Source organism: Bos mutus, chromosome 19, assembly GCF_027580195.1.
Source record: "Bos mutus isolate GX-2022 chromosome 19, NWIPB_WYAK_1.1, whole genome shotgun sequence".
Classification (NCBI taxonomy): Eukaryota; Metazoa; Chordata; class Mammalia; order Artiodactyla; family Bovidae; genus Bos; species Bos mutus.
Window position 1 is genome coordinate 1,939,809 of NC_091635.1, and position 13,376 is coordinate 1,953,184.

Genomic DNA, 13,376 nt, shown 5'->3' on the forward strand with positions numbered 1-13,376 from the left:
AAATTTTCATGACTATCTCAAAATCAGTCCTCCAAATAAAAGTATCTCTGTAGTCACTACCAGCTGAATACCGAGAAATACTGGGATGGCCAAAAAGATTCGCTTGGGTGTTTCCATAACATCTTAACTTTTTGGCCAACCCAATACTACCTAGAGATGCCAAATCAGAACGCTGTCCACTGAGAAAGGGTGAGTCAACAGCTAGCTGCTGACCAGGACAATTCGCTGCCAACTTCTTACAGAAATCAGTGGATGACATCATGCGCATTTTCTTAGCAGGTGGACTTTGGTTGGGTTCCTCTTGTGATTTCAAGACTCCTACTCCAAGAACTGAGAGCTGTGTATGCAAGACAGACATTCCACCAGCAGCTGAGGAATTCACTAAAAGGCGCCTGAAATGTTAAGATCAGGCAACCCCAGAGCTTTGATAAACATTCCACCCAAGTTTTCGGTGATCTTACGAGCTCGGTCGCTTAGTCGTGTCCAACTCTTCTGCGACCCCGGGGCTTCCCAGGTGGTGCTACTGGGAGCCCACCTGCCAATGCAGACGCGAGAGAGACAGTTTCCATCCCTGGAGAGGGAAGAAGGGAATGGCAACCCGCTCCAGTGTTCCTGCCTGGGGAATCCTGTGGACAGAGGAGACTGGTGGGCCACAGCAAGGTCACCAAAAGTCGGACAGGACGGAGCGACTTAGCAGGCACAGCACACGAACCTTCTCTGTAAATTCGAGTCAAGATCGTACACGAATTCTCCAGGAACATCACTGACTCTGTAACATGTTACACTCGCTCCCCTTTCTAGGGTGTGATTTTAAGGTCTTGATTGTCCCCACTGCTCAAGGCAAACGCGACTGTGTTTAATGTTACACTGAAAGTTTGAAAAAGAACTGTTTGTGTAAATACTTACTATATAGAAGCAAAATGACCAAAGGCCGCTATTTTTCCTCCTCTTACGAAAAATAAATGCTACCACGTACATCAGGGAGACAAGTGAAGCCGCATAACCAAGCGTCAGGACAACCTGAAAACAATACAAAGACACACCAAAGTCAAGAAAATGAAACATTAACTGAGGGAGAGGTTACAAGCGTTGCTGAAGCTTCTCGTCACACATGCTCTCTGTGTGGTTTCTGTTTGGGTGTGTGACAGACCAAGAATGGAAACATCACTACTGTACGAAACTGCATCAGTGTGAAAGTTTACCATGAATTGCTGTGTAAGATACTCTCTGTGCCATTGTTACTTACCAAAGCAAATACAATTCGGCTTGTGAGATAAATGTGCTCTCTGTTTGCTAGGTAGAAAATCAAATACATGGCAAGGAGCATGAGACTGTAGAGGCTGACATCCACCAGTGCCTGCCCACACCAGTACGCAGAGGGGAAGAGGCCAGAGATCCACAGCTGGGACTTGGTTCTCTTCTGATGGAAAACCATAGCAGATACATGGATTCAGTTGGAATTCAAATACAAAAAAAAAAACAAACACATCAGGTGATTTTCAAAGGTAAATATAATCTAATATTCTAATACATTTTTTAAAAGTTTTAAGTGTCTTGAAGTGGACCATTCTTTGAAGACTTTATTGAATTTGTCACAATACTGCTTCTGTTTCATATTTTGTTTTTTTGGCTGTCAGGCACACGGGATCTTAGCTTCCTGACCAGATATCGAACCTGCACCCCACGCATTGGAAGGCGAAGTCTTAACCACTTGGACCACTAGGGAAGTCCCTAGAATTTTTAAAAGTCTAATATTTTAATATTTTAATCTGCTTCCCTGATAGCTCAGTTGGTAAAGAATCTGCCTGCAATGCAGGAGACCCCAGTTAAATTCCTGGGTTGGGAAGATTCGCTGGAGAAGGGATAGGCTACCCACTCCAGTATTCTTGGGCATTTCTTGTGCCTCAGCTGGTAAAGAATCCACCTGCAATGCGGGAGACCTGGGTTCGATCCCTGGGTTGGGAAGATCCCTTGGAGAAGGGAAAGGCTTCCCACTCCAGTATTCTGGCCTAGAGAATTCCATGGACTGTATAGTCCATGGGGTCACAAAGAGTCAGACAGGACTGAGTGACTTTCACTTTCACTTTTTCAATATCTTAATTACGTGTACACCGCTTTTAGGAGGCCGATGACAAAAGAGCCAGTTGCATCACGGTGGACGTTTAAACGTAAGAATTGTTTTATCTGGTAGGTTTAAAGAATAAATAGAACAGCAGCCTCCTAATGATGAAAGCCTGAATCAGTCTCCTTCAAAAGAAATGCTATTTTGTCATCCGAAGAACAGTAAATTCTCCATTATATAACTATGTTCCTGGATAATTACTGACTCAGATGGTAAGAGATGACTTGTTCAAATATGATGGGACTGTCTTGCCTCCATAATGGGCATGACCCAACACAAATACAACCAAAAAACTGTATTCTGCACAATGGCAAGTGGATTAAAGTCTTAACTGTGGTCCTTGATTTCAATATCAATGGTTTCTTCCCTGTGGTTAGGAAATAATGTGGCTGAAAGTTTTATCATATTCCCCTTTGAAGGTTTAGATTAATCTGAGTGCCCGCCAGACTGTTGCCCTCTTCCTATCATTCTGAAGTAACAAGCACTTTGTGTTCTTAGAAGTAACTTTTCTGCTGCTGCTGCTGCTAAGTCGCTTCAGTCGTGTCCGACTGAAGTCTGTGCGACCCCATAGACGGCAGCCCTCCAGGCTCCCCCGTCCCTGGGATTCTCCAGGCAAGAAGGCTGGAGCGAGTTGCCATGTCCTTCTCCAATGCGTGAAAGTGAAAAGTGAAAGTGAAGGCGCTCAGTCACTTCCAACTCCTAGTGACCCCACGGACTGCAGCCTACCAGGCTCCTCCGTCTGTGGGATTTTCCAGGCAAGAGTACTGGAGTGGGGTGCCATTGCCTTCTCTGAACTTTTCTGACTTGACAGAAAGAATATCGAACTGTATTATGTGAGTTACACACGTCACACTGTTTTCCTGTGAGAACACCCACAGCACTGAACGCAGAATGGCTGAGGCCCCGCGTTTTTCCTCCCTCCTCCCTCTTCTTACTTTGTAGTCGCTGACACTGTTCATGGCGATGTAAGGAGACAGGCTGCATGTGACGAGAAACAAGAAGAACGAGCCTTGGGGGAGCCTCGTCCGGAGCAGCATGTGGCCCTGCAGACAGAGGACGCGCTTGGTGGGGCACACGAGCAGAAGCACAGTGTCACACCAGAAAACCTTGATACAACGCTGTAAGTCGATGCCACCTCAACAAAACAATTCATTAACCACATTCATAGAGTGAAGTGCTTAAAACCAGTGAGCATTTGTAAAAAGCACAGAAATACCCATCTTCACAAAAGCACGTGCTTCTGGAAGTACTGAAAAATCAAACACGCACATCTAGTTCATCGATCTCCACCCACAGAGGTGGGGAGGGGTAGAAGTTCCTGATCACTCAACGTGAAGCTTCAACTCCAAGGGAAAAAAAAGACAAGTGAAAAATGACTCAGAACCATTTCAGGGCATGTATTGAAAAGAACTGAAAGCAGAGACCTGTCTGCACTGTTCATAGCAGTGCTGTTCACACGAGCCAAGGGACATAAGCAGCCACAAGTCCTCAGACAGATGAACGGGTATGCATGAGCAGAATCATTCACCCTTAGAGGAGGAAGTGCTGTCACACGCTGCAACACGCGTGAACTGAGGGGTGTCGGGAAATGGGAAGGAAGCCAGGCACGAGAGACGAGTGCTGGTAAGTGATCCACTGACACGAGTCAGATTCCCAGAAAGAGCCACAGAACGGGGGTCAGGAGGGGCCACGGCCGGCGGGGAGCAGGGAGTCTTGTTTGGCGGAGATAAAGTGCTAATTCTGCAAGACAGAAGAGTTCCGGAGACCTGACTCACGACAGTGTGAATATACTGAACACTTCCGAAGTGTACCCTTAAAAACGCCTAGATGAAATGACAGCCAGTGGAATCTGCTGTGTGCCTCAGGGAGCTGAAACAGAGCTGACAGCCTCGGGGGTGCGGTGGGGTGGGAGCCGGGGTGTTTCAGGAGGGAGGGGTCTATGTATGCCGATGGCTGGTCCGTGTTGACACCAACACTATACCGTAAAGCAATTATCCTTCAATCAAAAATAAAGACATTTTAAGACATGACTAGATGGTAAGTTTTTGCGTTATGGGGCTTTTTTTAAACCACAATACAAAAACTAATAATTAAGGAACGATGAGAGAAGTAGATAATTCAGGCCTGAGCAACCGTCTTCCTCAGCAAACCTAGTGATGAAGAAGTGAAGATACTGGTAGCTGACTGGGAGCTTCTGAAGCACAGACTTGAAAGGAAACCTCACTGCACTAGGCCCACCGTCAAAGAGAGAAACTTGAACTCACTTCCCCCAAATCGGTGTCCGAGTCTGGCCTTAAGCTCGGGGCGGGCTTCCCAAGTGGTGCAGTGGTAAAGAACCTGCCTGCCAGTGCAGGAGATGTCAGAGATTTGGGTTTGATCCCTGGGTCCCTGGGTTTGATCCTCCTCCCTGGAGGAGGGCACAGCAGCCCACTCCAGTCTTCTAGCCTGGAGAATCCCATGGACAGAGGAGCCTGGTGGGCCACAGTCCATGGGGTCACAAAGAGTCAGACACGACTGAGCGACTTAGCACACACAGGTACAGAGCTGCCTCCAGGATTAATTACAGGAGGCCAGGGCAGTAGCCTGTCTCAAAATCATTCTCAAACTTTCCTTCAGGCTTTGGAAGCTACATCTACAAATTCTAATGTTTCAGCAGGGAGAATGCGTCACTGTCTTTCTGAGAATGGCTGAAAGGAGAAAGGTATGCCCCTCTGGGGATGTCTAAGAGAATAACCGTGGGGCCTCGGTCCATTTTGATCCTGACTAAACAAGCAATAAAATGAGGAAAGTCAATGACCAAGAGGGGCTGCAGCGCCCCCAGTCTAGCCAGCGGCCCCTCTGTCGACAGGGTCCCTTCAGACCCCCTTGTCCGGCCACCGCCCCGCTCTCACAGCCAGCGGCAGCTTCAGCTCAGCTCAGTCTCCCCCGTCTACCCCACGTGTGCGCCCAGCACCACTAAGGCAGTGAAGGCCCCGACCGAGCTCAGCCCTCTGTCACAGATCGGGCTCATGCTTCTGATGGCTCTGTCTCCAATTGCGTTTCTTGCTCTCCCAACCTCCTGGTTTGGAATAGTCAGGGTCCGCTTCAGGAGATCCTCTAGGGTACCAGTGGGGGTCTAATCAGAAAGTCTTCACCACCTTCAGTACTTAAAACAGAGGGAAGTCAATCACGCAAAGATTACGCAGGTGGGGAGAGTGGAGGAACCAAGGGTAAGGAAGCCATTGTCCCTTCCGGGTTAGAAGGTGAAGGGGAAGTGACGTGACCAAAGCCCATGGTGTGCGACCTTTCTGCCCTCCTGGCTCCGATCCCTGCTTCCTGCTGTCTAAATCCAGGCTAGAGCCGGCTGACAAAGACCCCTGAGAACGTGGCTCTGGGTATCAGACACCCTTGTGATGCAGAGCAATGATGGGTGAGCGAAGGGATGGATCTGAAGGGAAGGTGGCCCAAGAGCCAGCGGATTTTCCTTCATTTCAGTCAATCTGCTACCCGTGGAGTCAATGAAAGGTCCACCACCGAGCAATACTGGCTTTACAAGATTCTAAAGCTGGTTACCAGGGCTCCCAACTTCCAACCCGTTGTACGCACGCGCACACACACACACACACACACACACACACACTCACTCTCTGTCTCCAAGACACTTCTGCAGTCAACCTTGTAGTTTTTCAGCAGATTCCTTAGGCGACTATGACAGAATACTGAAAAATATCCCCTCATGCAAATCCTTTAGTGATAACTTAGGAAAAATCATACGTTGCTAAATATAGTCTGTTTGAAAAATTAAGACGAAGTGGTTTTTAGGACTGACGATCCAGAGGACCTGTAGCACTTACTCAACAGCCCAAGAAGGTAAACGAGCAAACCCAGCGCTTACCAAAGGGTATGAGCTTCTCTCGGTCCGAATGCGCTGTGTTTGATTAAACATCCGAAGCAGCGCGTTGCTGACGACGCTCATGAGGACAGGGAAGCAGTGCAGCTGCTTGGTGTTGCACACGACTGAGAAGCCATAGTCCTTCCCAGGAGATAAAGACAGACAACGTGACGACTCTACGCCGCTGAAGAGGAGAGAGCTTGGCGGCGCATCTGGCGGTGTGACCGCCTGAGTGAACTGCCTTTCTGAGCATCACCTTTCTCTTTTGTGGGGGGGCAGTGAACGGGCTGGGACACGGCTTAAATGAGTTCATGTACATTAGGTTCTGGTGGAGCAGATAGCAGAGCTGGCAATATGCATTTTTATCAGCATTACTGATTTGAAATCATTCATTCTCATTTTGCTTACGAGGAAGTTTTATCGACCAGGATTTAACAGTGGCCCCGACAAGGGGACACTAAGCTTACAGAGAGCAAGCAAAGGAACCCTAATTTTCTGGGTAGGAGGTAAGCATGGGATTACACTGCCAATGAAGCGTTTTCACACTCTCTGAGACCACCTTTATGTTCTTCATGTTTATAAAGATGCTCACGCAGGCTTCTCTGGTGGCTCAGTGGATTCTTTAGAATCCGCCTGCCCATGCAGGAGACAGGTTCGATCTCTGGTCCGGGAAGATCCCACATTCCACGGAACAACTAAGCCCACAACTATAGCACCTGTGCTCCACAGCCCGGGAACCGCAGCTACCGAGCTCACGCGCCTAGAGCCCGTGGGCCCAGCAAGAGAAGCCGAGTCTGGAGAGGAGCCCCACTCGCTGCACCCAGAGAAAAGCCTGTGCACAGCAGGGGAGGCCCAGCACAGCCAGAGACACACAGAATTCTAAAAGTGTTCCTGCATCGTCCAACGTTACCCATCGTTCACAGCAAACACCTGAGATCAGGAACAAATAAAGCCGCTGAGAAGCAGTGGAGTTCCCGAGAGTCGGCACAGAGATTACGCATTTTCCCAAGTGCCTGCTGTCGGGAGAGCTAGTGATTCATCTTCAATGACTTTTGCTTTATTTCCCTTGTAGCAAGAAAGAAACAGCCAGCTTCATGGAATCCGCCCCAGCTTTCCACTGGGATGTAAACTCAGAGTTTTACTGAAGATTGGGATGTATTTTCAATAGTCTTATTCCTGTGAGAGGGTCTCTATTACTTGCACTCTGTTACCCAAATTGAAACATATTAAAATATTAAATAATAAACTGAGAGCACTTTCCTCCCAGAGGTTTCATGTGATTATTATAGTATTTAATGTATTTTCTCAATATATAAAAATATCACTTGGGTAGTTCATCATTAAATGGGATTTTTTAAATTCAAAATTATAGGGGTTGGTACTCAGAAGGTCTAATATTTTATTGAGTCTGAATAACGCAATGACATCTAGGTACCTTCAAATGTAAAAAATCTTCTAATTCAAAATTTAAGATAAAAATGTGTTACAACAACTTATTTAAATGTCACAGTTTACTCAATGATAACCCCACGTGTTTCTGCATTGTCACTGTATACTAGCTGGGTTGACTTTTCACAGTGTTTAAATCAGCTAAAATGTAGCACTTTAGCTTTTTTTCATAAAAGCAAACACAAGAGGCAAGCGGCAAGCATACCTTTCGTTTCCCAGAAACGATGATGGCCCCATTGTAAGAGGGATCTTCGGTGCCATTTCTGTTTTCAAAGTCATCCACCTCCAAAAGTATATTTTGATGCTTCAGTGACTGTATAAAATCTTCAATGTTTGATTCTAGCATGAAATCCAGAACAGAAGGCCACAGAAAGCAAGAGTACGTGTGACCATTTTTAAAAATAAACCACACACACACAGTCAAGATTTGTAGAATGCCGAGTAAAGGCATGTCTCTGTGGGCAGCAAAGGAATAATACTGGCCCATGAAAGAGAAGCCATTCCACTATCTTCTGTTACCACTGAGCCACCGAAGAAGCCTGAAATAAGCAGTCAGGCAAAACCAATTGCCCATCATTTAGGGTAACAAGATCATGGGTTCTAATCGGTCTTAAAGAACCTTCCTAGATTTTGTTGGAGGGGCACAGTGTCTAACAATGCCATTGTCACGTTATCAGTCGGCGTGTATAGAGTTTCTGGCGTGGGTTAGGCTGCTGTAATGCAGAGACCTGAAAACCGAGTGCTTCTGTGAGTACAGAAACCCGTCTCCATCTCCCAGAAGAGCTGAGGACCCTCAGGCGGACAGACTGGCAGGTCAGATGAGCTACAGGCGACTCAGGCTCCTTCCGCTGTCCCAGCAGCTCCAAAGTCACAGACACGCATCGCCCCTCACCAAGTTCTTTTCCATAGTGAGGTTTAAACACACATTTTACTCTCTTATAATTTGCTTCCCCCTACCTGTGCTATTTAACAATAAAAATCACTTTTTTCTGGATTTAAATTTTGTTTTTCTGTTTACCTGTGTTATTGATGATCAATAAGCTGGTACGGGGGCCCTGGGGAAGTTGTCCCGGAGAGAGGAAATACAACTCAGGTTTAAACTCCAAATCAGCGGTTTCATTCAACACGGCATAGAATATGCTTTCCACAATCAAAGGGAACACTGCAACTCCAAACACGAACAGTCTATCAATACAGAAATATTACCATATGAACGCACTGCGACAGAACAGTGTTATTTATTCAGCCAGGCATTTCACAGGTATTTGTTGAGTGCCATCTATAATTGGTGCTAAAATTTTGAAAGTCACACCTTCACATGCCGTGCGTGGGCGCATGCTCAGTCCTAAGTCATGTCTGACTCTCTGTGACCCCATGGACTGTAGCCTGCCAGGCTCCTCTGTCCATGGGAGGCTCTAGGCAAGAATACTGGAGTGGGTTGCCATGCCCTCCTCCAGGGGATCGTCCCAACCCAGGGACTGAACCCGAGTCTGTTGCATTCGCAGGCAGGTTCTTAACTGCTGAGCCGCCAGGAAAGCCTGGCATTGCGATATAAACATAGGCTATCACACTATGAAAGTTAAACGGACATGTGGAGAAGGCTGCTCAAGCCCTAACGTCAGGTGTGCCCACTGTGGGTATAATCAAACGCGACTTTCACCCATCCCCTGGCAGGGATGCTGCTGGGGGTACTGTGTTCTAGGATTTTTGTTTGCTTGTCCGCTTTTCTAGATCCAAAATAACAACTTAATTTTTGTTGTTTTTAAAATTCTTTTCCAGTACAGGTCATTACAGAGTAGAGCTCCCTGGGCTGTACGGCAGGTCCTCATCAGACACCCATGTTTCATGCAGTACTGCGTGCGTGTTCATCCAAGCTCCAGTTTACCCACCACCCCCAACACTTCTCCTTTGCTAACTGTGACAAGCTAGCAAACTCTGCTTCTGTTTTGTAAATAAGTTCATTTGTACCTTTTTAGGAGATTCCACATATAAACAACATGGTATATTTGTCTTTCACTTTCTTCCCTCACTATGACAATCCCTAGGCTCATCTGCTGCTGTAAACGACATTATTCAGTTTTTTATGGCTGAGTAGTATTTCATCATATTCTAGTTTCAGATTCCCCCCCGTTTAACCCTCTCTTGACATTCACTGTCTAAGAAGCCGCGTGCCCCGATACTCACAGGATCAGAAGCCCTTTCTTTCCTCGTCTTAACTGTAAGAAACGGAGCCGTGCCATCGCCCAGAACTGCAGCCTCCAGAGGCCGGCGACGCTCATGGCCTTCTGCGTCTCGGGGGCAGGAGGGCAAGGTGGATCCATCTCATGCAGCCGTCCCGTGTCCCTGCTCATTTCCACTTGTTCAAAATCTACACACACGCGCACACACACAGAATACACGCACATTACTAACGGCATCTTGGGCACCACAGCTTTCTCTTTGTAACAATATTAAACGTGGTTTTAGAATGTTTGTGGTTACAAAGCAAAGAAGGTTGGAAGCAAATCAGGTGCATGATGCCCACATTCAATAAACTCAGTGGGGAAAATACGGTGAATTCATACCAAACGTGGAACTCAGGAAAGATGATCACATTATGCCCAGTCTTTGAAAAGACAGAGAAGGTCCCATACGTGACAATATTCTGAGGGATTTCAAGAAATCTCTTCCACAGGAACACCCAATCATGGATGCCTAAATATCTACTTAAAATTTTATGTGGAAAAATTGTCAGATCTGAAACCACCAGATTGGTACCTGATTCCCAAATACATGCCGTACAAGCAGCATGATTTGGGACAAACCATTTAACTGCTGTTCGGCCTGATTTTCTCAAGTGTAAAAGTGTGCCCATGGCATTTGTCACAAAGGTTATTTTGTTGTTAGTCGCTCAGTCGTGTCCGACTCTTTGCAACCCCAAGGACTGTAGGCCGTCAGGTGCCTCAGTCCATGGGATTTCCTGGGCAAGAATACCGGTGTGGGTTGCCATTTCCTTTTCCTGGGGATCTCCCCGACCAGGACTGAACCCACACATCCTGCACTGCAGGAGGATTCTTTACCCCTGAACCATCTGAAAAGCCCATAAAGGTTCTTATAGGAAGGTAATTGCAATATAGCCACACGTCCATCAAAGTGTCTGCCATAAAGGCTGCAGAATGACAGCTCTTTTTATCATCGTCCATTAAAACACACGTTGGGCTTCCCTGGTGGCTCAGTGGTAAGGAATCTGCCTGTCAATGCGAGAGACCCATTGATTGAACCCAGGGTTCAATCCCTGGGTTGGGAAGATCCCTTGGAGAAGGAAATGACAACCCATTCCAGTATTCTTGCCTGGGAAATCCCATGGACAGAGGAGCCTGGTGGGTTACATAAAGCCCATGGGGTCGCAAAGAGTCGGACATGACTTAGCGAATAAACTGCCACCACCACCAAAACACACCTTAGGAGATTATTGAATCCTTTTCCCCATTAAGGCTCAGTGAAATTCTGCACACGAACAAGGTAAGGGCAATCTTGACAAGAAACATCTGCTCAGACTTCATGACCCTGATGGAGAGCCTCTGACATCCTCAGAGAATCCAAGAAGCAGGGATTTCTGGGAGAGGAGACAGAAGCTAAAAGAGGAAGCGAATCGTTTCTGAAGGGAAGTCTGGGATGCGCCAAGGAGGGCCTGTGTTTAGTCCTGGTGACGACGTGAGGAAAAGGCTGACAGCCCTTCCCAAACAGCACAATCAGATCCGGAATGTGTCTCGTTCTTGGTGAGAGCCACACATAAGATACTCTAGACACTAAGCTGACACACGACCATTTGAAATTGGTCTCCCATGACGCATACGAATGGACGTACCTTGCTCAGCCATTGAGTTTCCCTCCAGTTTCGTGAAGACTTCATTCAGAGTTGATGTGGAAACCTCATAACTCATCACACCCAGGCTGCAACCCTCATCGAGGTCACTGAAGAGGTCTAAGGCAACAGGAGGGGACACAGACGTCTGAATACCACGTGGACAACTAAGCCTCATGAATGGACACATCTGCACGATGGTGCCGAGCGCTGTGCAGAAGCCCCCTTCTTTGGAGGCAAAATTTCAGCAGGATGCACTCCCTCTGTGACATGAAGAGGGAGGCCCACCCCCGCCCTCGTGCACAAACCCTCTGCATCCATCATCTTCCTACAGCTCAAAATGCGCCCACAAACTTTGAGGAAAGATGAACAATCAGAGAGAGCACCACCTTCTCACCAATGCCCCAGAAATCAACTGTCACCCCTCAAATTACCATCACCCCTCAAATCACCATTGCCTCACAGATCACTATGGCCCCTCAAATCACCATTGCCCCACAAATGACCATCACCCCACAAATAACCATGGCCCCACAAATCACCGTGCTCCCTCAAATCACCGTCGCCGCACAAATGACCATCACCCCTCAAATTACCATGGCCCCTCAAATCACCGTGCACTCCTGCCTCTATTCCTGACTTTCCTTCCGGGTGGTCTGCAGCTCCTCCCACCCAAGGCCGCCTCTTTGATTTGGGTCCCGAACCCCTTCCCCTCTGGGGCTCTCGGGGACCTCCCAACTACCCCCTCCTTTTATCTCCGGCATCATCAGCGTCTGCAAGTACTGGGCCATCCCAGATCACACGCCCAAACGTGTAAGGTCACCCGCTGAGCAGAGCCGCGTGTATGTGCACACAACAAGCAGGGGGAAACAAACAAAGGCAGGCCCTGCCCTCCCACACGAGTGCACTCGTTATCCCAAAGACCTGTCTCTTCTGCTGTTTTCCATTAGTCACTCCTGTTCACACATAAGCTGCTGCTGCCGCTGCTGAGTCGCTCAGTCCTGTCCGACTCTGTGCGACCCCACAGACGGCAGCCCACCAGGCTCCTCTGTCCCTGGGATTCTCCAGGCAAGGACACTGGAGTGGGTTGCCATTTCCTTCTCCAGTGCATGAAAGTGCAAAGTGGAAGTGAAGTCGCTCAGTCGTGTAAGACTCTGAGCGACCCCATGGACTGCAGCCCACCAGGCTCCTCCGTCCATGGGATCTTCCAGGCAAGAGTACGGGAGTGGGGTGCCATTGCCTTCTCCGTTCTCCAATGCAATCCCTATCAAATTACCAACGGCATTTTTTCACAGAACTAGAACAAAAATTTCACAATTCATATGGAAACATGAAAGACCCAGAATGGACAAAGCAGTCTTGAGAAAGAAGGATGGAGCTGGAGGAATCAACCTTCCTGACTTCAGATTATACTACAAAGCTACAGTCATCAAGACAGTATGGTACTGGCACAAAAACAGAAATATAGACCAATGGAACAAGACAGAAAGCCCAGAAATAAACCCAGGCACCTAGGGGTACCTTATTCTTGACAAAGGAGGCAAGAATATACAACAGGGCAAAGACGGCCTCTTCAATAAATGGTGCCAGGAAAACCGGACAGCTACATTTAAGAGAATGAAATTAGAAGACTTCCTAACACATAACCTACACAAACCCAAATGCTACCCTTATATCCCTGCCACCTGCCCAGAAGCTGTTGTTTGCAAGCATCAGTGATTCCAATTTTCTTCTTAATTCAATGAATACGTTTTCTTGGCGGGGGGAGTTGTTTGTTTTTATTCTTTTAACTTGGTCTCTCTCTTTTTAAAATTTAGTGACATTCAAAGCTGTTGACTATACCCTCCTTCTGGAAACATTTTCTCCCTTGAGTTAATAAGAACAAACTCTTATTTCTCCTTCAACTGCCCTGGGGTGCTCCAGATTTCCACCATGCTCTGACCCGTCCTCCACTCTCTCCCGAGGGTTCAGTCCTGTGTCACCTTCTCAGTAATCCAATCCCTTGCATTAAATCCATCTAATATGCAGATGCAATTGATTCAACCCAAATCACTGAATGAGTGATTCCCAGATTAAGCTCTCACTCTGCT

The 13,376-nt window shown here is 47.3% G+C and overlaps 1 protein-coding gene across 2 annotated transcripts in view; it reads right to left on the reverse strand.

Moving 5' to 3' along the window:
• The window catches only part of ABCA6 (ATP binding cassette subfamily A member 6), a 62,855-nt gene that overhangs the window by 18,165 nt on the left and 31,314 nt on the right, over positions 1 to 13,376 (reverse strand). For both annotated transcript variants that reach the window (XM_005899332.3, XM_070388989.1), the window contains exons 19-26: positions 11,290 to 11,406; positions 9,627 to 9,810; positions 8,461 to 8,627; positions 7,648 to 7,781; positions 5,997 to 6,134; positions 3,058 to 3,165; positions 1,247 to 1,420; positions 907 to 1,020 (exon numbers count right to left, since the gene is read on the reverse strand). In XM_005899332.3, coding sequence (XP_005899394.2) covers positions 907 to 1,020; positions 1,247 to 1,420; positions 3,058 to 3,165; positions 5,997 to 6,134; positions 7,648 to 7,781; positions 8,461 to 8,627; positions 9,627 to 9,810; positions 11,290 to 11,406 — 1,136 coding nt within the window. The remainder of the gene's footprint in view (positions 1 to 906; positions 1,021 to 1,246; positions 1,421 to 3,057; positions 3,166 to 5,996; positions 6,135 to 7,647; positions 7,782 to 8,460; positions 8,628 to 9,626; positions 9,811 to 11,289; positions 11,407 to 13,376) is intronic.